This window comes from Eleginops maclovinus, chromosome 19 (genome assembly GCF_036324505.1).
Source record: "Eleginops maclovinus isolate JMC-PN-2008 ecotype Puerto Natales chromosome 19, JC_Emac_rtc_rv5, whole genome shotgun sequence".
Taxonomy (NCBI): Eukaryota; Metazoa; Chordata; class Actinopteri; order Perciformes; family Eleginopidae; genus Eleginops; species Eleginops maclovinus.
Window position 1 is genome coordinate 10,361,069 of NC_086367.1, and position 25,251 is coordinate 10,386,319.

At 43.4% G+C, this 25,251-nt stretch overlaps 1 protein-coding gene across 3 annotated transcripts in view; it reads left to right on the plus strand.

The window, feature by feature from the left end:
- Nucleotides 1-25,251, plus strand: part of arid1b (AT-rich interactive domain 1B) — a 161,683-nt gene that overhangs the window by 97,827 nt on the left and 38,605 nt on the right. For all 3 annotated transcript variants that reach the window (XM_063908161.1, XM_063908162.1, XM_063908163.1), the window contains exons 5-6: nt 12,591-12,891; nt 24,721-24,807. In XM_063908161.1, coding sequence (XP_063764231.1) covers nt 12,591-12,891; nt 24,721-24,807 — 388 coding nt within the window. The remainder of the gene's footprint in view (nt 1-12,590; nt 12,892-24,720; nt 24,808-25,251) is intronic.

The following is a 25,251-nucleotide window of genomic DNA, read 5'->3' on the forward strand; positions in this document are numbered from 1 at the left end:
ATTCCCCAAACTGAATCAGTTGATGATACATTTCCCAACTCCAGCCAACAGAAACAAATGATCCACACAGTGGGGTTTAATTGAAATGCGTAATTGCATTGTTACTCACACTCGTTGTCATGCTAATGCACCACCGCACACACGCAAGCATCCGTCTCCCCTGTCATTCACACAGACGGACCTGCACTACACGTTAATAATGTGCACTCACAACTGAGAGACAGGAAGAGACACAGAAACTCAAACATCTACTCTAATACGGAAACATGCTGCACATACAAAGTGATGTAGTATACACAGGTAGATGAACAGAAACCTGTCTGACAGGCACACACACACACACACACACACACACACACACACACACACACACACACACACACACACACACACACACACACGCACAGAAACTCACACACACAAACACACACACAGCATCCCAAGGCCTCTCCACATCTCGGTTAATCCAAGCCGTCAGTCAGTGCTCCGGGGCCTGGATGATGCCGTTTGATTGTAATTGCAAAAACCGGAGGCAGACGAGGGAGAGCCAGGGATGTCAATAGACAGGTGGAGGGACTGAGGGATGGATTCCTCCTGCCTACCCACAAGTCCCTGCTCAGCACGCTGTGTGACTTTGTGTCAGCAGTTTGTCTTGTGCATAGCTAATGACGGCTCAACTGAGGGGTGGGCTGCTGCTCTCGTTCGATCTCTCCGTCTCTCCATCCTCTGGTCTTCAGCCGAATCCCTGACAAATGAGATTTAGCCCGAGGTGGATGGACGGATGGTATGTGGAGCGAGGCCTCTGTCTGCCTGCCTGTCTGTTTGTTAAGAAATCTCACAAGCCATAAAGGACCCGGAGGTTTTTCTCCTTGCTAACCTCCCTTATCTTTTCTCCTCGCCCCTTCTCTTCAGACTCCTCTCCCGACGTTCTGCCTCTCTCCTCCTGCAGCACCGTCTTCTCATTTAAGATGGAGGCCAGAATAACTCACGGTGAATTGTTTTAATGAAGAAACAGGGGGTAGGAGGGAAGGGAGGGGACAGAGAGAAAAGAAAGAGAAGAAGGAGAGGGCAAGGGCATCCAGGCACACTGAGCAGCGAGACAATTGGAGAAATGAGAAAAAAACAATAGATGGAGTGGGTTTTGAAATAAGGGGGAAAAAAACTGCTTCTCCAATTAAGGACAAGTTGTTTTTTTGTTGTTTTGTTTTGTTTCTTTGGTCATAGACAGTCAGTCACACTTGCTTTTGTTGAGTGTGTGATGAATTACACCCCTCCACTGCTTCTCCTCCGCCTTTGTTGTGGTGAAGCTCCAGCCGTTTGTACCTCCTACAATATTTTTGCGCCGTGAATTCTCCATGCCTGTTTACCAACCGGGGTTTCTTTTGAACTGGCATAGAGAAATGGCTTTTTGAAAAGTCTCTTTGATGGTGAGCCCAATTTGTTTTTACCGCTAAAAACTTTGTTTGAAAGCTGTGAGATGTGGGCTGACGTCGACACCGGGGCCTGTCCAGAGAGTGCTGACTGTGTGTGTGTGTGTGTGTGTGTGTGTGTGTGTGTGACAGGTTGTATTATTTGATTAACCTGAAATGAGAATCGTATCGCCTCTTTATTGTTCCATCAGCCGCCTGTCTCCAAAAGGGTCTGTGTTGTCTATTTGTCTAAGTAATTACAAATTCATTTAAACAGCAACAAATGTGTGCAATAATGATGTAACATAGAGTTATTTATTTATATGTAGGGACGTTTTTTTCTTCTAACACACTTACATACTCTGCTGGAAGGTTAGAGGTCAGGTTCAGTTGCCACGTTTACCTTGAAAAAGTAATCTGATTACTGATTACTCCTTTAAAAAGTAACTTAGTCACTTTACTGATTACTTGATTTTAAAAGTAACTAAATTAGATTACAATTTACTTTATTAGTTACTTTCTGCAGCTGCCGACAACACCACCAGATTAGAGTAACGTGTTACCGACATCACTGGTTGCAGATGGCGTAGCTAATTATTTTCTGTGGACAAAAGTTAACTCAAGCTAACATTAGAAACTACCAGTTGATGTTGTAAGTTGTGTTCATAAAGGATGATAAATACAAGCCGAACAGAATACAATTCTCTTCCTTTACACTTTTACACTTGCTTTTAAGTACGGCATACCAAAGATAGTTTTATGAAAGCTTAAACCAGTGTTTAGCCTTTTAATTATGTTAGTCAGCATCTGTAATTTTCAGTAACCTTCTTATCAATATTTAACATTTCTCTACTTTTTTTCAATAGAAATTTTTAATCCGCAGTAAATGCACTTTCAAAACAAAGCATTAACATGACAAGTAAACACCTTACATTAAATGACGTTGCCATGTCACATTAATACAACGTGACAAGATTTTAAGTTTCCCACAAAGAACTTGAGGCGGGGCTAACAAAGGCGATTAGGGATCAAGCTGCCGTCATTTATACATCCTTCTGCTGAAAGACAGATTCTGAAGTAGACGGTAATTTTACAGCGCAGTAACTCTTCGGAAACACAGATCACAAGCAGATGTCTCTCCGAATTTCACCAATCACATTATTGATCAGTGGCTGGGCTGATGAATTACTGAGGCAGACGCACTGACAGGCGGCACGTCCAGTGGGGGAAGAGTTTTGCACGGCACAGATCAAACCAGACCTTCAAACCAGACTCCCCCCCCCTCTCTTATTTTGATCAGACTCATTTTGACATTGATGCATAAGTCTTTGCTGCACAGGGCTGGCTGGATGGCAAGAAATGTCACAGATCCCACAAGGGTAGAAGGATGGGGGATTAAACAGCGAAAGACACCCCTTTTTTGAAAAACGAGTAAAAGGGAAATCAATGTTTCCTCCCTCTGTGGACAGGGAGAGCTGCTACTAGTCTTTACTCTTCAAAAGAAGCGTTTTGGGTTTGTGTTTAAACCTGTTAGACTGCCTCTCACCTGCAATAGACTGAAGTCCTGTGTGGAGGTTAAATCGATACAAATCATCGCTATCATCCCCTGCGCTGTCCTCACCTCCCTCCCCATCCCCTTCTTCCAAGCTCTCACTTTCTTTCTTTATTTCTCGCCACTTCTATCAAGGAGAAGTGAATGGCACGCGTTTCATCTCTCCAAAGCGACGGTGGGCCTGTACCACCACAGAGGCAGCGCTGGCTAACATTGAACTGGATTGGGTAGAATGAATACAAAGGCAAGAGGGAAAAGAAAGCAGCTGGGGAAACACAAAAGGATGGAGCTGCAGATGGGAACTAACCTTGCCTGGGTTTCTCTGATGTTCCTTTAAACACACACACACACACACACACGCACACACACACACACATACCTCCACCGCACCCATTACTGTCAACCCCTGTTTCTCTCTCTCTTTCTCTCTCAAGTCATCCTTTTATTTGTCATGTTCAGAGGACACTACCAAAGCATCTGAAGAATGGGAGGTTACAGTGTATTAAAGGAAATGTTGTTTGACAAAAATGGTCATTCCCCTTTCAGCAGGAAATACAGAGGCTATGCAGTTTCTGCACTTCAAAGCTGCCTGGAAAACTTCCCATGAAACGACTTTGATTGTCTGCATCTAAAGGGGACAAGCTGGGGAATTTCCCACTGGTGTCTCACGTTGTTCTAGCTTTGTTGCTGCGTATAAAAAGAATAGAGTATGAACTTATAAGCTTGTGTGGAAAAATACAGGCAGGCAAAAAACATGTTGCTGAAAAATCTCATTTGTAGATGGATAATCCACAAATGAATAAGAAATTGAAATATTGAATGTGAACATTTTAATTCTACATTCACACGAGGAATCTGACCTCCGATTGCTGCATGTAAATCAAATTCCTGACTACGCTTAGTGATCCTAAACTTTTGAATCTTTCTTACGAACAGCAACACTGAAGAGGAGTCGTTTTCCCGAAATTAACATTTGAGAATGACTGGCATCCCGGAATAAAACACGTCATTCACGCATCCGTTTATTGCCATTGAAAGTCCTTTACTGACTCATTTTGATGAAGGATAACACATGGAAGTAATGTTTTGGAGGCGAGCAGTCTGAGGAAGCTGGTACGTGCAAATTAGTGAGGAGAGGGAGCATTAGAGAGAACCAGGGAGAAGTTGGACCGGTTGTTAGTTTGAAGTGAAGAGGCTGCAGTCGGGTGGACTGTCTCCCTGACGCACACATACACACACATATACATACAACCCCACTCACAACCCCACCGCCCCCCCTCGCTCCTCCAATGGCCCTGTCGGTGTGCCAGGGCGGGTGATTACCGACGCTCTCCCCCAATTATGGGCTGATTATTCCGCCGCGCTCTAATTGACTGGGGAGATATGCAAATGGCTGTCATTTGGGATGATAAAGGATGCGGGTGCTGGATGCCCCCTGCATTATTTAGCCTCGGCTGTACGCAGCGTGAAGGATGTGGCGTGCGCTTTAATTGCTGAGGAGAGAGAGGTTAAGCTGAACGAGCAGCTGAATTAGAAATGAGGAATTTGGGCCCTTTATTTATTTCTTTATTTTTGCTCCTCATCTTCCATCTCTCTCTCTCTCTCTCTCTCTCTCTCTCTCTCTCTCTCTCTCTCTCACACAAACACGCATATGTACACACATTTCTCGCACACTCATGTCATGCATCATTTTTTTTCTACATTTTTTCTTGGGTGAGTGGAGAGGTGGGGGGTGGGTGGGTGGCAGGATGTCATGCTGGAATGCCATAAATAAAAACATTAGTGGAACCAATACGTGCAGAACAAATAGGGTGTGTGTGTGTGTGTGTGTGTGTGTGTGTGTGTGTGTGTGTGTGTGTGTGTGTGTGTGTGTGTGTGTGTGTGTGTGTGTGTGTGTGTGTGTGTGTGTGTGTGTGTGTGTGTGTGTGTGTGTGTGTGTGTGTGTGTGTGTGTGTGTGTGTGTGTGTGTGTGTGTGTGTGTGTAAGGAAAGGCTGTGAGTGGTCGGCTTTTGCATTAAAACTAAAGTGTGTGAATAACCTTTGTGGACTAGTGCAAAAAAACTTTCCACAGCTTAAACATTAAGTAGGCCTGTCTCTTCTGCCTCTGTAGAGCTGCAGTTTAAAATAAAAATACACACTTCCAGGCGATACAACAATGACCCAACTCAGCCGTGTGAAAGGTCGGGCTTGTAGGCGGGTGGAGTTGGAGTGTTTGGATCTTCGACTTCAATACCTGGACACACAAAGAACACCAACTTCCATCTTTATCCAGCCACTTAAAGCATGTTGTTGGAAAAACTTTGCAGCCATGGCTGTTGCTGCAGGAAACAGTTGGGGGGCATTTAGTGAATAGGGCCCACCGGCTAAGAACTCCTTGCTGCTACAGCTTGGCATATTATCAGGGGGAATCCGAGTGAAACTCAACACTAATCCCTTCGGTTTGGAGACAAGCAGCGCCAGATTTGGGCGTCTTTAACAGCTTAGGGGTAATAGGGCCTCAAACGTCCCTTTGAATGCGTCCCGCCCCATATCTCCACATTATGAGAGGCTTAAGAGCCGGGCAGTTATCACTCAATGAGCCCCCTATCTTACAACAAGCAATAATTGCTAATGCGTTGTAGTCACTGTTAGCATTATCACCAGATTTAGAGTCTATTGGAATCCTGAGTCAGGTGTCCAAGCTTCTGTTTGACCCTCACGCCTGACTTCAGGACCGCTCTTAGTTTTATCCTCGCTCAGTGCTGCTGGTGGAAAAACAGAGAGCGCTTTCTTTTCCCCTTATCGAGATGCTGCGGCATTATCAAGAGATTGTCTGGGCTTTGTGAAGTGTGCAGAAGCAGAATTGAAAAGAAAAGCAGAATTGGTTTTCAGTGCTGCTGTGGCTCTCCTCTGCACAACTTTGGGAAGCCCTGAACAGTTTGGCTTCTTTTGTTCCGGATAACAAAAAACAGAGACAGAGTAAAAACATTGGCTACAACAAAGTGGCTTTCTTGACAGTTTGCAGTGTTTTTCAAATAACTAAATGGTTATTTTTGGATAACGAGCTGTTGTTTGACCACTGTCTACATGCAATTATTTATTGGCGCACGATACAGCAACTGTTCACTTTCATACCAACACCGTTTATACACTGGAGGTGTAGCATGAGCAGCACATTAGCAAAGCAGCAGCCTCAGTACATACATAAAGGAAATACCACCACAAGGCACAAATAAAGGGCATGTTCGATCAGCCATCAGTTTAAAATCAGGCAAGATTTATACACCTTCCTTATTTTATGGTATGTACAACAACATGCATGCCTCCGAGGAGGGACTGTCTAAAAGTGCTCCCTGTTATCTCTATTTGTATGAGTCATTGCACTGAGACCTGAAATATGGTAAAAAAGATGGTAGACTTTTTGTCTCTGGTTCAAGTATGGTCATTTGCAACAGATATATTACAACCTTGTTATTTGCTAGCATTATTACCCTGAAAGGTGCTTTCACTTCATGGAGGCTGCATGGCTGGGGTTGAATATCCTGCCAAAGTGCCTTCACACTAGTAGATAAATATACACCCTGACCTGCTCGGTGTACAATGATGTGTAATGTAGTCAAATATACTCCATATAAACAAATATTCTCAATATTGTGTTGCACTGTTTAAGTCCTAACTGCTGCTTTTGCAGGGTCACTATGTTCCATCTCTGAGGTGGGACAAGAAGATAGTGTGCCACCTGTGGCTGTCTCAAATAGACTTAATTGAAGACAATTGGAAACGTGACTCATTCGAGAGAACATGCTGCCTCCAAACTTGTGGCACAACCCAGACATTCATGGGTAGGCAAGCTAGCATAATTAAGTGCCTGCTGGGTGCTAGCCTAGAGCCCACATGGTTTCTTGGTGAGCCTGAGGCATGCCAAACATCTCCCCTTGGTTAGCAAAGAGTGCCCTTGCCTGTATTTGGAGTCTCTCTGAGTGAAATGCTCAGTGAGGAAAGGAGGCACTAGGCAAAGACCCTCAGGAGGTGGCAGGGAGTCTGTTTGAGAGCTCTTATCTCCACACATACTGGCTCATACATATACATGTCCCAGTTTGCACACAAACAGTCACATTATCTAGCAAAGACATAACCCGTTAAGACATGTTGGCACATTCCTACACAGAACTACTAAAGCAGCGCGGGACTGTACATTAGCACGCACATTTTGATCAGCATTTTACAGTGTTTTGCTTAAATCTTCATAATTTCTATCAATCATCATCATCACAAATTATCATCATCATTCTGGTAGACACTCCAGCTGATTAACATCAAAAAAAGGAATGATGATGTGGGTGTTGTGTTAAATCTCTCTCCCATAAGTCTCTCTCTATTTCTCAGTTCTCTTCTTCTTTCTGTACTTAATAGCACTTAGTGAAGGGAATTACAGTTGGTACTCTACATGGGGCATCGCATTAAAACCCTCTTTCACACATACACACACACACGCATTCAGCAGTCCATTTGGATTCATTTGCATGGCATTTCATTTGGATTTTGCCTCAATCGACAGTTAGGGGGAGAGGATAAAAAAGCATCTTTGTGTAATAGCATTTCCTCTTAGTCTCCAGTGCTCCATAAAGATAGAAAACACAGCGGCCAGAGTCGATAAATGAGTGCAGGGCTGCCATGAGCAGACCTGTCCCTCAGGCCTACAAACGATAGCTGTTTGAGTTAATTACAGTTTACATCATCATATTTACCCCGAGAACAGAAACAGAGATTAAAACTCCCCTCTGAGCCCACGGAGGTGTTATTTCTGTATATGCTGTACCACAGTGAAGTGCAGTGTAATCGTCGCTATGTGTAACATTATAATTCATTTTACTCTTGACCTGTGAAAACAAAGCCCCTATATGAACACTCTGGTAAAATCTTCTATACAGCATAAAAGGGTAGATAGAAAATTAGCATTAAAAGTGTAGGTCAGCGTCTTTTCAAGAGGGTCTTTAAACAAAACTGACCGGATTTTATGTGCACTTTTTGGCTCCTATTGTTCCCAAGCTACATACTGCCCATGAAAACATCCTTTCCTAATGCTTTTCCAATATCGGAGATGGGGGATCAAATCCTCAGCCTCAGTCTTTTAAATATAAATTCCAAAGTTCAGCCACAGCTAATGTGAGGCGTCAGCTGTAGGACTATATTGCGAAATTTCCCATTTATGTTTGCCCAATAGTGTTTCTTAATCGGTAACCTTAAAAAACGTTAAGGGCTCAGTTGACCTAAACCATAAAAAATAAACACAGTATGTTCTCACTTATCTTTAGTAGCATCTACTCATGCAAATATCTTCGGCTTTATTTGCCTAGGCTTTCAGATATCTATCTCAGATTTTCTGCAGCTGGAAAATTCTTTTGTGGTGCCCGCAGCATTGAGAAATTGACATTTTAAATATTCAACAGCAACAAAATTGTCCCAAGATGGATATAGTCCCCATGTAAACTCTTGAGAGCTGTTTTGATTTAGAGAAATAAGGACACTGTTGTGAAATACGTTGCTTACATTTGTTTTCTTGTTTTGAGCACAGCAAACCAATTATACTCACCTTTAACTAAGACAGAAAACAGGTATCTCATGACTTGGACCAATAAAAATAAACTCTGATAACAGTATTACATTTTTAACAGTTGGATTCTTTTTTTTACAGTAACAAGTAGGACCACAGTTATGTCACTATATAAGGGACCTTGTACCAATGCTTTTTTTCCTCTGGCAGAGGATTATCCATTAAATTAAACATTTTAATCAAATATTGATGTGAATAATGACTTTCAACTTGTAAAATCTGTAATGCAAAATGTGTCTTTTGGTTCGGTTTAGTTTCAAGCCATAAGGGAGGTTGTTTTTGAGTGTTACCACTCACAGTGCTCGGTGGCTGTGTTTGAGTTTGTCTTTCAGGCTCTAGTTAGCTGGCTAGCCATCTGGTGCAGAGCCTTCAGCCATACGATCCCTCTGACTGGGGCACACAGAGAGAGACAGAAAAATAGATACCCGATGTTTTGAGAGAGAGAGAGAGAGAGAGAAAGAGAGAGAGAGAGAGAGAGAGAGAGAGAGAGAGAGAGAGAGAGAGAGAGGGGGGGGGGGGGGGGGGGGGGGAAATTATGTAGCTAGTTCCTCCAGTCGCTCTCCTTTCCTGTAGCCCACAGGAAGCTGCAGTCATTGGCTCCTCCCTGTCTAGACAGAGAACTACTTTCACGCTAACACTAACACACACGCTCGATCTACCAGAGCAACTTTGATTAATTCCCAGTGTGTGGAGAGAGGAGACAACATCAGCACCATGGTCAGGGGAAAAATGCCCACAGTCTGCTGGATGTGACGGGTCCCTGCTTCACTCCGATTCCTTATACACTGTCGTTCTGTGTGTGTGTGTGTGTGTGTGTGTGTGTGTGTGTGTGTGTGTGTGTGTGTGTGTGTGTGTGTGTGTGTGTGTGTGTGTGTGTGTGTGTGTGTGTGTGTGTGTGTGTGTGTGTGTGTGTGTGTGTGTGTGTGTGTGTGTGTGTGTGTGTGTGTGTGTGTGTGTGAGAGAAAGAGCAGGTCAGGAGTATGAGTGAGGGACAGGATGGGGTGTGTGTGAGAGTGTTAGTGTGCGTGTTTGTGAAGCTTCATCTGTCCCCTCGGCCGCATCAGTGCTCAAGCATGTCGCTCTGTGACAGCCCAGCAACATTTTTCACACACACACACACACACACACACACGTACGTACACACAAACCGAGGCACAGTAAAGACGAGAGTACAGGCAGGCGCCAACACCAGCGAGGTGAAGGTTCACGAGCGACTGCTTCCCCAATGTTGTGTGAAATGTGTAGATGACAGTCTCGGCCCATTATGTGCGTATACGAGACCGTATGTGTGACTGTCTTGAGACGTTGTTGGGGGGGTGGCATCTCAAAGTAACTGGTTATTATCACCTCAATATTTTTCTTATTATGACAATTACATGCTCCAGGAGCGAATTAAGCGATACAGGACGCCAAGCGGGAGTGGTTGACAGCTATTTGGAGACTCAATGCACAGAGCAATTTGCAGCCCCGAGCCAAACAAATTGGATTTGGGCCACTTTGGATCGGGGCCCCAGATTGTTGGGCGTTTGGATCGTCCGACCGCATGCCTGCCTGGCTGGTTAGCTGGCTGCCTGGCTTTGATTCTGTACACATGACTATGTAGCAGAGGGTTAGCCAGGTAACACAGTGCTCCATGGCCCTTGACGAGAATTAAGTGTACATGTGGAGGAAGGGTGTATGTGTTGATAAATGCATTATACTGTAGGTGCATTGTGAAATGACTTTTTTATGGTAGTATTTCAGCAAGCATAAGTCATAACTGTGAGTTTATTGGGTATTTACAATTGACATTTTTATAGTCTGCGGGTGTTAAGCTTTCCCACCCTTTCATGTTATTATTCTGCTACTTTTTTGGTCTTGGGCCACACAGCTGTGCTCAAGTGTGTGTATAATCCAAATGAGCCTAACAGCCTCTAAACGAATTACTGGTACACATTTTCCCACCCCTAAACTGCCACTGGAAAAGCTGGCAACAGCACCCAATTAGGTGAAATGCAATTATTCTCATCCATTCACACAATTAGCCCGTGGGTTAACAACCTAGCCGTACGTCGGGCTAGCTCTGGGTGTTTTGGAAAAGCCATCGCCATGGTTACACCCGCTCTCATGGTAACCCTGCTGTGTCAAACGGCATGCACCTGGGGGCAGCGGGTCGGTTTGCAAATAACATTAAACCCTATTGGTTGAGGCAGCGCGTGACATCACTCGGCTCAGAATACTGTGTGACATGATTGGCTGAGACAGGCAGTGGTACCACGGGTGAGAAAGAGAAAGAGAGAGAGAGAGAGAGAGAGAGAGAGAGCGGAAAGCGAGTGCCCCATGTGTTCAGCCGACCGAGGGTAGATAATGCCAGGCGACAGACTGGCAGGCTGGCAGAGCGGGTGGGCACTCACAGCGGCATGATGGGAAACAAAGGCTTTGTGTGTCACCGCCGAGATCGCATTAACCAAAACAAGCAGCCGTGGACCGACTGCCACACTGACTGGGTTGTCTGTTCCACAGGCTAAGCCATGCGTGGATAGAGAGACATGGGAGGCGCCTGTCTCACTTTTTATATGAAATAACATGGTGCTAGGGTAATGAGAAAGAAGTACAGTGTTTGCCACTGTTGACATTGAATTGACAGTGTGGCAGAGCTGGGCAAATTCAAAATAAATGCCATATTTGTAGTCACAGCGAATGCATTCAAGACACGATGGGTTTGGCAGATATTTATAGTGCTCTTGTATGTTGCCAATATTTATTCTTTTATTGTAACTACTAGTGAAGGCAGAGTGAGGCTGCTATTAATGTAGATTTTATAGTATGAGACCAAACTAGACTTTATGTAAAAAAAAAATAGGGATTGGTATTGATTGATAAGTAACATCTCCCTGGATCTCAGATATATTTAGTGTCTGTGGTGAGAGTTGATGTAGATTTGCAGGCAAAAAATGTAAACCCAAATTATTACATGTTCCTATTTATTTATTCTTTTCTTCTTAAATAATGATGATTATATATATTTAGTTTCAGTTAACCAGAATATTATTCACAGATAGTTTTTTGTTACATGTATAGTTTGGATTTTGGGATTCTAAAAACCCCATAAAATCTTTATATGACAGACAGACAGACAGACAGACAGACACATAGACACATTCTGGGGTGACAGTTAGGGTTGCACAGGACTCAGGTGGGATGGGGTCAACATGCCTGACAGAGCAGGCAGGATCAGCTGGCAAACACCCGCAGCACCAGCCAGGAAACAGGGGTCACTTACAGGTGACTTCCCCTTATTGAGCTACAGCTGGGACACAGCCGCTCGTCTTTACATGTGTGTCTCTGTCTAAATGTGTGTGATGTGAAGTTAAGGGTCAGCTATCACATTGCATCACATCTGGTCTTCTCTTTACCTCCACCCCTTTCTCTCCTCTATCTTTCATTGCTATCTTATTACTTTGGGGCTGTACACTTTAAGACTGTATTCAGTATTCTGTCAGCAGTATTAGTGGGGATTCCCTGGAATCAATTCAGGATGGGGAGTACCTGCTAAACACACACACAGTTCTGTGCTCACCACAGGGAATGAAAACTGTAATATGATCTCACCCTTGGTCTGGATGAAAGCCCACTACAATTCATTTCAGCCACAGCAGCCACTGTAAAGTAGTGTCTTTTTATGTGGGTAATGTTTTTGCTCCTCTGCCATATTAACCACTGCCTGCGTGACTGCAGATACTTTATCTCTGTGATTAAAGTAGGAAAAGTCAAAAACTGTTTGCTTTAAACCTGAACTGCCTTGCAATAGCAATGGACATAGTGTGTGTTTTTGCCTCGGGTGTTTCACTTCTATTTTTGAGAAGCTCTTGCACATTATGATCCGCTCTTTCAGCCAATCAAATGTCAACCATGCGGAAATAGTTAAATTAGCACTGATTTATCATGACATTATATGAGCTCACGTTCAAATTTGCCACCTGCTGCATGTCACATCTTATCAAATGCTTGGCTGAGCTTCAGAAACACTCACTGTGGGTCCTTTCTGCTGTTCCAGGATCTGTCCGGCTCCATTGATGACCTCCCCACTGGGACGGAGGGCGGTCTGGGCTCCGCCGTCAGCGTGGCCGGCTCCTCCAGCAGCAGTACCAGTAGCCAAGGAGAGCAGGGAGGGGCCGGAAACCAGGGACAGTCCCCCTTCTCCCCTCACGCCTCCCCCCACCTAGCTAGCCAGAGGAGTGGGCCTTCTCCGTCCCCTGTGGGCTCGCCCGCAGGCTCCACTCAGTCCCAGCAGTCGCGATCCGGCTCAGGACCCATCTCTCCTGCCAGTGGACCCTCAGCCAACACCTCTGCACCAGGTACAGTTTCCATTGACGCCTCTAAAAGTTTATGTGCACCTACATCTCCATAAACTGATTCATTTTGATGGAAGATGCAACTTGTAGCATGATAACTTCATTAGTGACATCTCCACAAACAAACAAGACTATAACTGACAAGAAGAACCTCACACTACACCGCATTCTACATCGTGTACCACTGGGAAATTTGCAAAATTGCTTTACAGCTTAAAGGGGAAATTGCTTTGTGCCACCAAACGAGAATCTGCTGTTTGAAATCAACTGAGAAAACAATCACAAACATTCCCCCAGTCAGTGACGTCTAATGAGGTGTATTGCCTTTGACAGAAATATAAAAGCAGCTGCTGTGACATCACTGAACGGGATGGGGACAGAAGTTTCCAGCCCCATGTGATTCAGTTATGATGTGCTCTTTGAAATCTGTAATGCAGTACCATTACTAAACGTGTTGCTGCTGTAAACCTTTCACAGTTTTCACACCTACAATTTTGCTTGACCTTTCCGTATACTTTTGCCATTAAAAAGCCCTAAGCTGGATTTCATTTGTTTTTAAATATGTGCATTTAAAGAGGATTTTTAAAAAGGTCATGTAGAAAACTGACCCTGGTGCAGAATAGGTATTCACGTTTAAACAAATAACAACATGGTTTGTTTTGCATTGCAACAAAAAAGATTTTAATAATGAAACAGGCAAATAAATCAGCCCAGAATAAACAGGGTAACAGGAGGTGTTTCGCTGCCTTAATCTTGATTTCCTATTACTACTTATAATATTATAGTCCATTTAAATCTACATACTGATGTCAAATGAACAAACCCTGGAGTGCAGTTGCTGATAGCTCAATGGTGAATGGACTGCATTTTTATGGCATTTTTTCCCGTCTTTGCAACCACTCAATCGCGCATCACTTGGAACTGCTACCTGAAAAAAGATGTTGCTCTAATGATGTTGCAGCACAAACGCGCCCATACCTTATTGCAAATATCCGTGTTGAAAAATATAAATTTGCAGCAACAACACAGAAGGCAGTACAATGGGAAAAACATGGGAACAATGGGAGAAAGAAAACATGAGCTACAGATCCCAAACAACAATTCCTCCACAGGATAGGGTAGGAATTTAAACATTGCAGAAAAAAAACGTATTTGGGATTTAATATTTTTGGGTACATTTGGAGTCTCATTTCCACGGACAGCCTTGTGCCAAATGTGTTGATATACAGTAACCTTATTTAAATATATCCGAGGAGCACAGAGAAATTATTCGCTTGACAGGAGTTTTGCAGATGCTTTGGGAATCACACGTTTTCTTTTTGTATTATTTGTTCAGTTTTAGATGTTGCAAACGTTGTTTCAATCCTTTTATTTTTATATCACCCCTCCTTTGCCTGGGGGTTAGGCAAGCGGAGTTTAACCTCTTTTTAGAGCTAGGCAGATGACCTAAAGCATAAAGGTGACAACTCGCTGGTTTAATAGCTTTTCTTTTTTCTCATTTCCAACTCAGCATATAATCCTTCCAGATCAATTTTCGTTCTGCCAGTTTGGACAGAGGATGAAGCTGAGTGCACACTGCACCAGAAGACAAATAATATCAATCCAGCATGTCTAGTCTTTGATGTCTCTGGCCCATTTGAAATCCTAATTCAGACCGCTGAAGAATATTAGAGCTTAGTGCAGAGTGCTTCATGGAATATGTCTCGTTCATTTTCCTCACACAGTTTTTGTCCTTGCATAGAAAGGATTTGTTAAGTCTTTGATCGCGATGTTGTAGAAACACGTCCGTTCATTGCAGTGGAATTTTGATATAGTCCATCTCCCCTGGGGCTCGCACAAGTATTTCCAACATTTACTAATATTTCCTCTCCAGTCTGAGTGTTAATGAATTGAGACTGACTGGTAGTGGAGGACCTGCTATCTGATTTGGAGTCTTATCTAAGATATGGCAGGCCAAACAAGACACCAACAGGATTATCAGACAATGCACGGTGTGTCTGCCTGTCTCCTGAGGCCATAGTGCAGCGCATAACCATTTAGATAAACACTGAGCATTATAAACCAGTGTGGATTTGATTTGCCTCAGACAGCCCTGTGTGTGTCTGTTTTTCACCTGGCCTCCCCGTCATCCCTCCACCTCTCTGCCCGACTGCGTGGCGGACATGTCTCAGGCCTGTCAGTCACTCTGACAAGGCGGGGCAAAGTGTCTTGAGTGAGATCCCAACGCCAGCTCCTCGTCCGCACCTCCTCGAAGCCGCTTACCAGAGTGATTGACGCTAATGAAAAACTGGGACAGTGTTTTTTTTCCAGGCACTCGTGCCAAGAATCATGACGAGAACCCGGGATGAGGCGGCGAAGACGGGAAGCGAAACTGATCGCTGGGACGTGATTAATAAGAAAATATTTAAAAATATTCCCCATGCCAAGTAAATGGTGATAAAGCGTGGAGCAGTGAGTAACATCTGGCGTGTTTTAGCGGCTGTACTACAATCAGTTTGAATTAGATCAAGGAGCAGCCAGCCTCAGAGAGACACAGGAGAACTAATGTGGTTAGCACACATCTGATTACCAACGCTCCACTTTCTAACACTTCATCACAAGTTAGGACACTTTGGCTAATGTTGTCGTTTTAGTTTGGTACAAGTCAGCGGGGACTGGGAGGGGGCAAGAGAGCAAGCAACGAACAGCACTGTGTATTTGTGTGTTGTTTTTCTGTATCCTCAGTACTCCCACTTGTGTTACTTCCAAAGCCATAAAAAACCTTCTTCATTATTCAAACCAGCCGTGTGAACAACACTGTCCTCCTAATAAACAAAACATTATTAAGCTAATTAATAGCCGTGAAAAAAAAAATGTCTCCAATCAAGGAAAAGTCACAACAACATATCTGGTGGCTGAAATGCATTCTGGTCTTCTCACTGGAAAAACGTGGTGTGCTGGTTCCTCTATAATGCATTCTGTCGCTCTATTGTTTACCTTTATGTTTTAAACTACAATATGGGGGAGTTGTAGTCCCAATGGTGATATTGTGAATTATTTGGGATAATTGCACATGTATATCCAAAGAAGATTTGTTTTAAGTGTTGTTAATGTAGTCTTTAGAAACAAAAAACAAGGTGACAAGGTGTGTGTACGTTACCGCCTGCATTAGATTATGGACTTTGCCACATAATCCACCATAATCACTATGCAAAAAGTGGTTCCTGGGTAAAGGGTATAAAGAAATGTCTTCCAATCTTTATAGATGCAGTCATTTATATTTGCCTCTGTGTGGGTATATTTATGTGTGTGTGTTTGTGTGTTACTCTGTCGCTGGTCAGCCTCAGTCGAAGGAGTGATGGGACATGTCACACGGCTGAGCACTCACAGGACACACGTTACCCTTGACAGCGGTCGGAGGAGAGCAATTTCATCATGTCATCCTTTCACCTGGCTGTCACACACACACACACACACACACAGGAGGCATACATAACAGCGCAAAAGCACACAACCCTATGAACCGTTTCTTCATGGTTTCATGAGAAACATATATGGCCATATAAATAAATCACTTAGGCCTATATGCGCTCGCTTATTTGGATGAGTGACAGTGTTGTTTGTACGTGTGTGATTGTGTACGTGTGTGTGTGTGAGCGAGGAAGAGTCAGGCAGAGAGAGAGAGACTGACAGATTGCCAGCCTATCATACACCCATATACTTGCACAAATCTATCTTGTCGGAGCTCTATGGCACGCCTGTGATTCCCTCGTCCCCTCACTTCTCTGGTTCCTTCTCCTTCCTCTCTCGCTCTCTTTCTTTCTCTCTCTCGCTGTCTCTCCATGAAGCAAATCCAATACACTGTAACATTATCCGGGCGTCGCCTTGCTATTTGGATTCTCTCCCGGAGCCAAAAAGGCTCACACAGGGCCAAATTGATTTTCCTGTTGCGCTAGATTTGTGACAGTCGAGCAGAAATCACATTGCTCAACCGCCAACGTCCCCCTTTTGCTCCTCCACCTCATACACACACACACACACACACACAAACACACACACACATCCTTCCTCCCAGTGTCTCTGAAGCAATTCAGAGTGTTCTCAGAATATTTTTCTCCTTCCATGAGACATTGGGGACGGGGCAAGCATACATTCGTCTTTCATCTGGATGGATGTGCAGCTGAATGCGATGTCGGAGCCTTCATCACTGACTGCAAGCTTTTAAGGGGAGGGGGGGAGGTGAGGTCGTCCAGCCAAAGTGCAAAACACAAGGCCCTGAAGAAATTTGGTGCAAAAGTTAGTGTCAGTTGCTGATACGACGAAAGCAAATCAAATATTGATTTGTTTGTTTTGGTCTTCTCAAAACTCCTGCATATTCCTAAATGTAGATAACGTTTTTGTGTATGTTGTGTGGTTTTGAGTGTGTGTACGTGGGCTTGATCGATGTTCGATGTTGTTGCCAGGTCAGCTGTCAGTATAACGTGACCTCCTGTCAGCCTTTGTGGGGCTGTCACTTTTCCCCTGAAACAACTAGAAGCCATATCTACTCCCACACTGAACCTGATGCATACTGAATTAAACTTCATACAAACAGAAACTCAGTTGTCATCGCTATTGCTGATAGGATGGGGCTTCTTAGACCGGGAGATGCAGACTTACAATAAACTCATCTTTGATCAAAAAGTAGTGCTGATCCATATCAACTTTAGATGTTCAGTTGAGCTCCTTTATAGTAGCTTTAGGAAGGACGTTACCAAGAAATAATAATCTGTGTATTTATGCCCCGTTATCAGATCTGCTTCATATCTGGTGGTATTTCTCTTTCTCCCGTGTGCCTGGCTTTGAAGGCCAAACTACCTACTGACACAGAGCACATCCGCATTCTGGCCAGATCGCTCAGTCTGCCGCAGAAAATCACAAATACTCATCTCTCCTTCCTCTCTCTCCACCAAAGTCCTCCGAGGTCCAGTTAACAGTGCACGCCTCTCCCTCGCCCCCTCTCCTCTCTGTCTCTCTCTTCACCCCCTCCAAGTTTTTATTTTTTTCTAAAGAGGTGATTGGAGCTTGCAGGCGAGCGCTCCGGAGAGTTTAATCTGTGTATCTGCGTTCACTTGAAGTGCTTCCAGGGCCTGGAAAAGGACACAGAGGTCAGGGCGAGTGGAGGAGGGAGAGGGGAAGGAGGGATAGATAGAGGGTGGGAGACAGAGAGGGCGAGAACGCCAGGCCTGTCCAGTGTGTTAGCTTAAGGGTCCTTCCCAATGAATCTCTTTAATGAATCTTCTCCAACCCATTTACACCCGCTCTTGTCCTTTCATGGTCCCCCAGCCTAGCCTGTGGTTTGCATTTAGTTTTTCCTCTCCAGAAAGTATATTTCTATCTCTAATTATGGTAATGAGAAACACAGATGGGGGAAAAAAACAAATTGGTGCTGCATCTTTTCCCACACTGAGATCAAAGGTCAAACACGGACGCCTGGAAGCAATCATAGTGATGACCTCAGATCAGGGTTGCATGCATGAAGATGGCCATTTAAAAATATAAATAATGTCGACTTCCCCGAAGAGAAGGGAAACAAATGTAATGGCTGCAAAATATCGGACCAGAAAATACGCCGCAGGGATGTTCAACCAAAACTTGTACTTTTCCTCTGCTAGTAGTGGAAGTTAATACAAGAAAGCAGTGAAAGAGAGTGGGGGGGTGAGCTTTTATGCAAGTGTGTTTTGCGGTGTGTAGCCGGGCGAGTTTTCTAGTCACACCACTCCCTAAGAGGCTTCGCGGTGGGAACACTGCCTCTGGCTGTCCCTGTCCCTCTCTTTTCTCATTATTTTTATCGTGCTCGCTTTCTCTTCTGTTCCCTCTTGTGTCTCACGTTCCCTCGTCCCCACCCTTTCCTCCCCATCTCTGTTTGTCTCTGTTGCTTTCCTCGCTCAGAGCGTTGCTGTGGTACAGGCCTCCCACCGAGGAACAAGGCTGAATTTTCCATCCCTCTTATTTCTCGACATCCCTCCTCCAGCTCTCTTTCTCCACTTCTGTCTTGCTTTTTTTTTTACTTCTTCCTCCCCATCCACACATCAACCCTCCTACCCGCACCTCCCCAACTTCCCCCAACTCCCACATGCCTCGTCTCTCCTCCCAATGGCTGCTCATGTTTTGAGTAAAACAGCAAAAAAGCCCCCCTCCCAGACATTACATTCACAAAGCACACCGTCCGCCAAAACAGCGGGAAAAAAAGAAGAATATGCCGGCTTGCTGCGTTAGCCATTTAGAGAAATCCCATTCTAACTCTGTCCGACTGGAAAACCCTAACAGGAGCACAGAGTACAATTATTTTCCCTCCCCAACTCCTATTTCTTTGCTTTCTCTCACTCCAGCGCTCTCTCGCCCGCTCGCTGTTTTTTAGCTTAAGCTGCAGTTTTGCTTTACTTACAGTTGCTACTCAGCATTGGAAGTAATGAGGATCTTGGGAGAGCGCTTGTTTTGCGAGCCACCGCAGGCCTGGGCTCCTTCCCTACAGGGAGAGTTAACTGGCATTAGCCCCCGGCTTGGAGAGGCATTGACTCGCACCCATTGAGAACTAAACCGCCATTATTGGAGCACGCTGTTTATCTGCCTCTTTCCCCTAAAGACAGGACAAGTGGGGGAAATTACCTGTGTGTGTGTGTGTGTGTGTGTGTGTGTGTGTGTGTGTGTGTGTGTGTGTGTGTGTGTGTGTGTGTGTGTGTGTGTGTGTGTGTGTGTGTGTGTGTGTGTGTGTGTGTGTCTGTGTGTGTGTGTGTGTGTGTCTGTGTGTGTGTGTGTGTGTGTTTGTGTGTGTGTGTTTACAGCCTAAGGCTTGTATTAGGAGATGGTGCTGAAGCAGCCCTTTCTCTGAACTACACGCCGGTCTATTAGTGGTCACCGCCCTTACCTCACTTTAGCAAAAATGGCCCCTGCTGCTCCAAGGAGTAAGTATTTTTTGAGAAACAGTTAGGGTGTGTGTCTGTATGTTTTTATGTAGCCAGGCAGAGGCATCGCTACATGCTCTGTAAACCTATATCCGTACATCCTTGCATACATGTAAACACATGTCGGCTACCGCACACGTGCACCCTCCTTTCAACAGCAATTAATAAAAGCCTTTTCATTGACTCTCCGGTTGACTTTTCTTCATTTGCATTACTCATACTCTCTCACACACACACACACACACACACCCGCATTAAATCCAATGCTTAATATTACCCAGGCCCAGAAACAAAACAGAATGCTGCTACAAGTACTCTCCCTCGGCTTTGAACTTTCCCTGCATTTGCGTTTGAAACCCTGATGAAAAAAAGCTTCAAAGACCACACTCCCTCTCTTCAAAGGAGACTCAGGGTTGCCTTGGCAGGCCTCGCAGAAAATAAATTTAAAATGTGTATTGGGTTTTTAGCGAGGAGCATTATCTCCAAAAATGCAATGAACTCCCATTACTTTGGCCCCGCTGCCTTGTATTATGAGCAAAGAGTATAAAATGGATCTGCCCCCTAAGTGCCTTTTTTACAAAGAGGAAATTACAGTTCTTTGACTTTTCAGCACAATTGTAAGAGAGCATTTCCGTTAAAGATATCTTAACTTTGCTCTAGTTGTTCATGGGGCAGGTCCCGGCTTTTCTAAAACATCAGATCTGTTTTTCTGTAAAGCCTAGTGGTCTCTGATAGGTCAGTGTTAAGCACAGACATGTACACAGGTGCACTTTCATCATGTTTGTTTTAGACCAGCCACGAAAATTCACTCATTCAGGATAAGGTTACGTTGATTTACATTTTGATTAAAAAATAAAAGCATCTTAATTCGTAATACATATTCCCTTATTTAAGAAAACCTAATGTGTATGGATGTGATTGGCAGGGATTGTTTCCACCATTTTAACATGTGTGTATTAGTGTATGTTCATATGTGTGTTTGCTCAGCTGGGTGATGTAGAGGTGTAAATTGCCAGTAGTAAGGACTGTGGATAAAGATGAAGGCTGAGGGACAGCAGAGATAATGCCATGATGTCACTGATGACCACATGTGCTAATTGTGTTACAAAGCACCTATGGGAACACTAGCACTATAAGGAATAAACATATTAAGAGATCTTACACAGAAAAAAAAACATACATTAAAGCACTTAGACATAAACACATGCATAGTAAAAGTAAAGAAAAAAGTTAAAAACTGGCAAAAAGATATAAGAATAATCACAAATACTTCAACACAGCCCCTTAAACAGTTTAAAACCCTGCAATATAACAATACCTCAACATGTATTAAACTAATAAATCATAACCAATCAATGAAAAATAAGAATTTCATGTTTTATTTACCAGGAAAACACTGTACTGTTGACATATCGCACTTACTTACAGCCAGACTTACAGAAGCATACCGATGTATCAAGACACATATAAATCCCCCTCATGCACACCAGCCAAAAGAAGATTAACAGAACAGTGGAAGTATTCTCTTAGCATTTTATTTGTTTTACATTCTCATTCGTAGCGAGCAAAGACGGCCTTTTTTTCTGTGGAAAGGGAACGATATAGAGTCGGCTCCTGCTGACATTTAACTCTCCCCACTCTCTCTCAGCAGCACGTGGAGAACAAATGCACGTCAAAGATTCAGCGTGTGAATTATTAATGGTACGGATTAAACGTGCCAGGACTCACTGTGGAAGCCTGTGTGTTTTATTTGGACGTAATTATTTAATGGCACCTTGTTGAAAATGATAGTGAGGAGAGGAGTAAGGAAAACAGAAAAAGAAAGAGGACAAAATGTGGGATGAAGCTTTGTTTGGACAGTAATTGGTGTTGAAATAATTACGAAGTGCTCTGAGCCTCACTCGTTCACTGCACGGACCGAGGTGCAGAGGTGAGGCTTTGTCTGACTCAACTCTACTTTCACTTCACTCTCATTTGTTTTTCAATTCTCTTTCTCAACAAAGAGATCTGTTTCTTGTCATTCTTCTTTTCCCTCTCCGTCCCCTCTCTCTCTCACACACACACACACACACACACACACACACACACACACACACACACACACACACACACACACACACACACACACACACACATGCACAAACACACCATTGCATGTCTTTGCATTAATGTCAACTCTGGTGACAATTTACATGGGCATGTGGAGAGAGTAGTGGAGCATGGAGGGCACTGTTCCCTATTTGTACCTTCATAGTGATTCTCTCACACACACACATACACACACACACACATACACACACACACACACACACACACTCACACACACACACACACACACACACACACACACACACACACACACACACACACACAGTGTAAGCTGCTGCCACCACCACTCTGCCATCCAAACAAACAGAGTCTGACAGCATAGCTGGTGCCTGGCATGCATCCCTGCACACACACACAAACACACAAGGCTAGCCGTTATCGTAGGGTGGACTTCCATAGTTTAAAGGTTCAGTACTCTCATGATAGGATACTTCGTCCTCACTAACCAGCCACCCATCTAAACTCGTGCTGCAGCTAAATCTGTCCCTCTGGCTACAAGCGGCCATGACCCTTTGTAAAAGGCTCTTCCACATAAACATACAGTATAAGCAATACGAATAAGTGGTAATAAACACAGTTAAACTGAAAAAAGCATACAAACATACATACCAGTGGAAAGTAACTAAGTACATTTATTAGCACTGTACAAAGGTATAATTTAAGGTAATAGATAGAGTATTTCCACTATCATGTTATATACAGATAATGCACTGTATTTCCAGGGAAACTTTTTTTCTCTTAAATCCACTATGATTTTTGGGTCAATGCCATGGTAGGTAAACAAAATAATAATTACAGAGCCACGGTAGAGGGGTGATGTTCAAAGAAAAATCTCAGAAATTCTATAGGATTAAAGTCACACATTAAGAGAGAAAATAAACATGATGAATTGCATATATTAAACTTGAACACCACATAGAGTAGTTAAAACTTGATCCCACTTGACCAAGTTCAATCCCTAACTGCTTAAAAGTTGACATATCATTAATGGTATCCCAATTATAACAGAAAATGATATCATAAAAAACATTCACAGTGCAAAATGAGACATCTTTTCTTCAACTGTTTCTTTCGTCAGCTTGTGGAGTTTTACTTTTTACTTGAATTATATTTATATTTAGCTAGTTTTTACTAAAGTAAAGCATTGTGTCTTTCACCACTGGTAAACATAGAAGCACATAGTTAGTCTTTCTCGAGTTATCTCAGGGTTTTTTCAGGGGTTGCACTCTGACTTTTCCCTTTCCCTCCACATGGTGACAGACTAATTGAATATTCCCTCTTTGAAGCAGCGCCGCTGGATCTATTTATGAGTGAGGCAGGGGGTCTGTGTGTGTGTGTGTGTGTGTGTGTGTGTGTGTGTGTGTGTGTGTGTGTGTGTGTGTGTGTGTGTGTGTGTGTGTGTGTGTGTGTGTGTGTGTGTGTGTGTGTGTGTGTGTGTGTGTGTGTGTGTGTGTAATATTACAGTTCATATCCTCTACATTTGTGCTCTTACGAGTGTTTCCTTGTGTGTTTGAGTGTGTTTATTTACACTTGTTTGTCCAATTACTTTTAGATTTGTGTGAGTGTGTGTTTGTGTGCGTGTTACTGTGTAGGCAGTCGGTGTATGGAAATGTTGTTTATGCATTTTTATGCAAAGCAATTATGTTGACTTAATTGGGTTTGTTATGTGGAGTGTGTCACCTCCAGTCATGTTCCTACTACCGTGGACAGACACATCACACACACACAAATATGTGCGCACACTTACACAGCATACTTTTTACTGTGTGATTGAATAATGTGAAGTGTTTCCTTTATAATAAGGGATTTATATTCAGTGTGGGTGCTAAGGACACTATCGGAGATTTTTTTTTTATACGTCACTCAGCGACAGTAATTCATAATGTGGCATCCTGGGTAAACAAAGTCAAATCATATACGGCATTTGTAAAAATATGTAGTGACAATCATTAGTGAACATGTACAGTTGAATAACATCAACATGTCTTCTAGTTAAATGCTGCATTTCAGCAGCATTATATTTAAATACTAGGTTTTTCATCCACAGCAAACTACAACCAGGGCAGTTAAAAAAAAAAAAAACACTTGGCCCCCCGTCTTTTCCTCTTTTCATTGCCTCAGGTCTGAATCCAAAGATAAAAGGTTAATTTGCCATCTCTCTCTTTCCTCTGGGCCAAATCAATCCGACATAGTCTCTGTCTGCCATTGTCCTAATCAGACCCTCAACTCGCTATTGGATTTCAATGGAACAGGCGCAGCCCAAAGACCTGCACAACCACCTAATCAATGATGCTCAAATGGTGCTGGTTTCCTATAGGGGATTGCTCTGGTTTTAATGCTTACACAAGGAAGTGGCATAGGGTCCAACGACTTGATATGTCCTCTGGAAGTGCATTTGTCATTTAGCTAATAGCAAGTCACAAACAACTTCATGTATAGTGATTCTGCTGAGTGCTTTGTGTGTCTGCACATTTGGCATCAATCCCTCCAACCATATCGCTTAAAGCTCAATGAACACATCCAGGGTAACCCAAGTCCAAATTAAACTTTCTAACTAACTTCAGTGTCATTGAAAGAAATGCAGAAGAAAAAAATGGTCCTTCTCAGCTTTCCTTCACAACAGTTCATGCAGTTTCCTTGAGTTTTCAAAGAATTCAGACAGGGAGTCTTTTTTTCTATTGGCCTTGCTTTAATACAAAGAAGAGAATTCAATTCATGCATAATATGTTCTTCTAATCTGACAGCTTTTATTGCTCTGAAATGTGAATGTGTGAAACTTTATGACTGTATTGTTGTGCAGGTTCTGCGATGGCTTCACAGAGCTCTGGGAATGGACCAGAAGGAGCCCAGCCGCCAAACAACCGCTCACCCATGGCTCAGGAGAAAGGTGTGTGTGTGTGTCTGTGTGTGTGTGTGTGTGTGTGTGTGTGTGTGTCTGTGTGTGTGTGTCTGTGTGTGTGTGTGTGTGTGTGTGTGTGTGTGTGTGTGTGTGTGTGTGTGTGTGTGTGTGTGTGTGTGTGTGTGTGTGTGTGTGTGTGTGTGTGTGTGTGTGTGTTTTTTTTCCAATGGCACTCATTTGATGTTTGGCCTTTCTGGCAGCAGAATACTGAACATTTTAGGTTGAAAAAGAGAAGTTTACTTTAGTGAAATGTAATGGCTTACACACTTAGAAGAATCAATGTAGCATAAATTGTTTCCAAAAGAAATCCAGATAAATTACACTCAGAAATATAGGTGTTTCACCATCAAAGGTGAAGATCATAAGACACAAAATCAAAAATAGTCTGTTAAAGTGAAGCTCGGTGAATATCGACAACAGTGGTTGTAATGA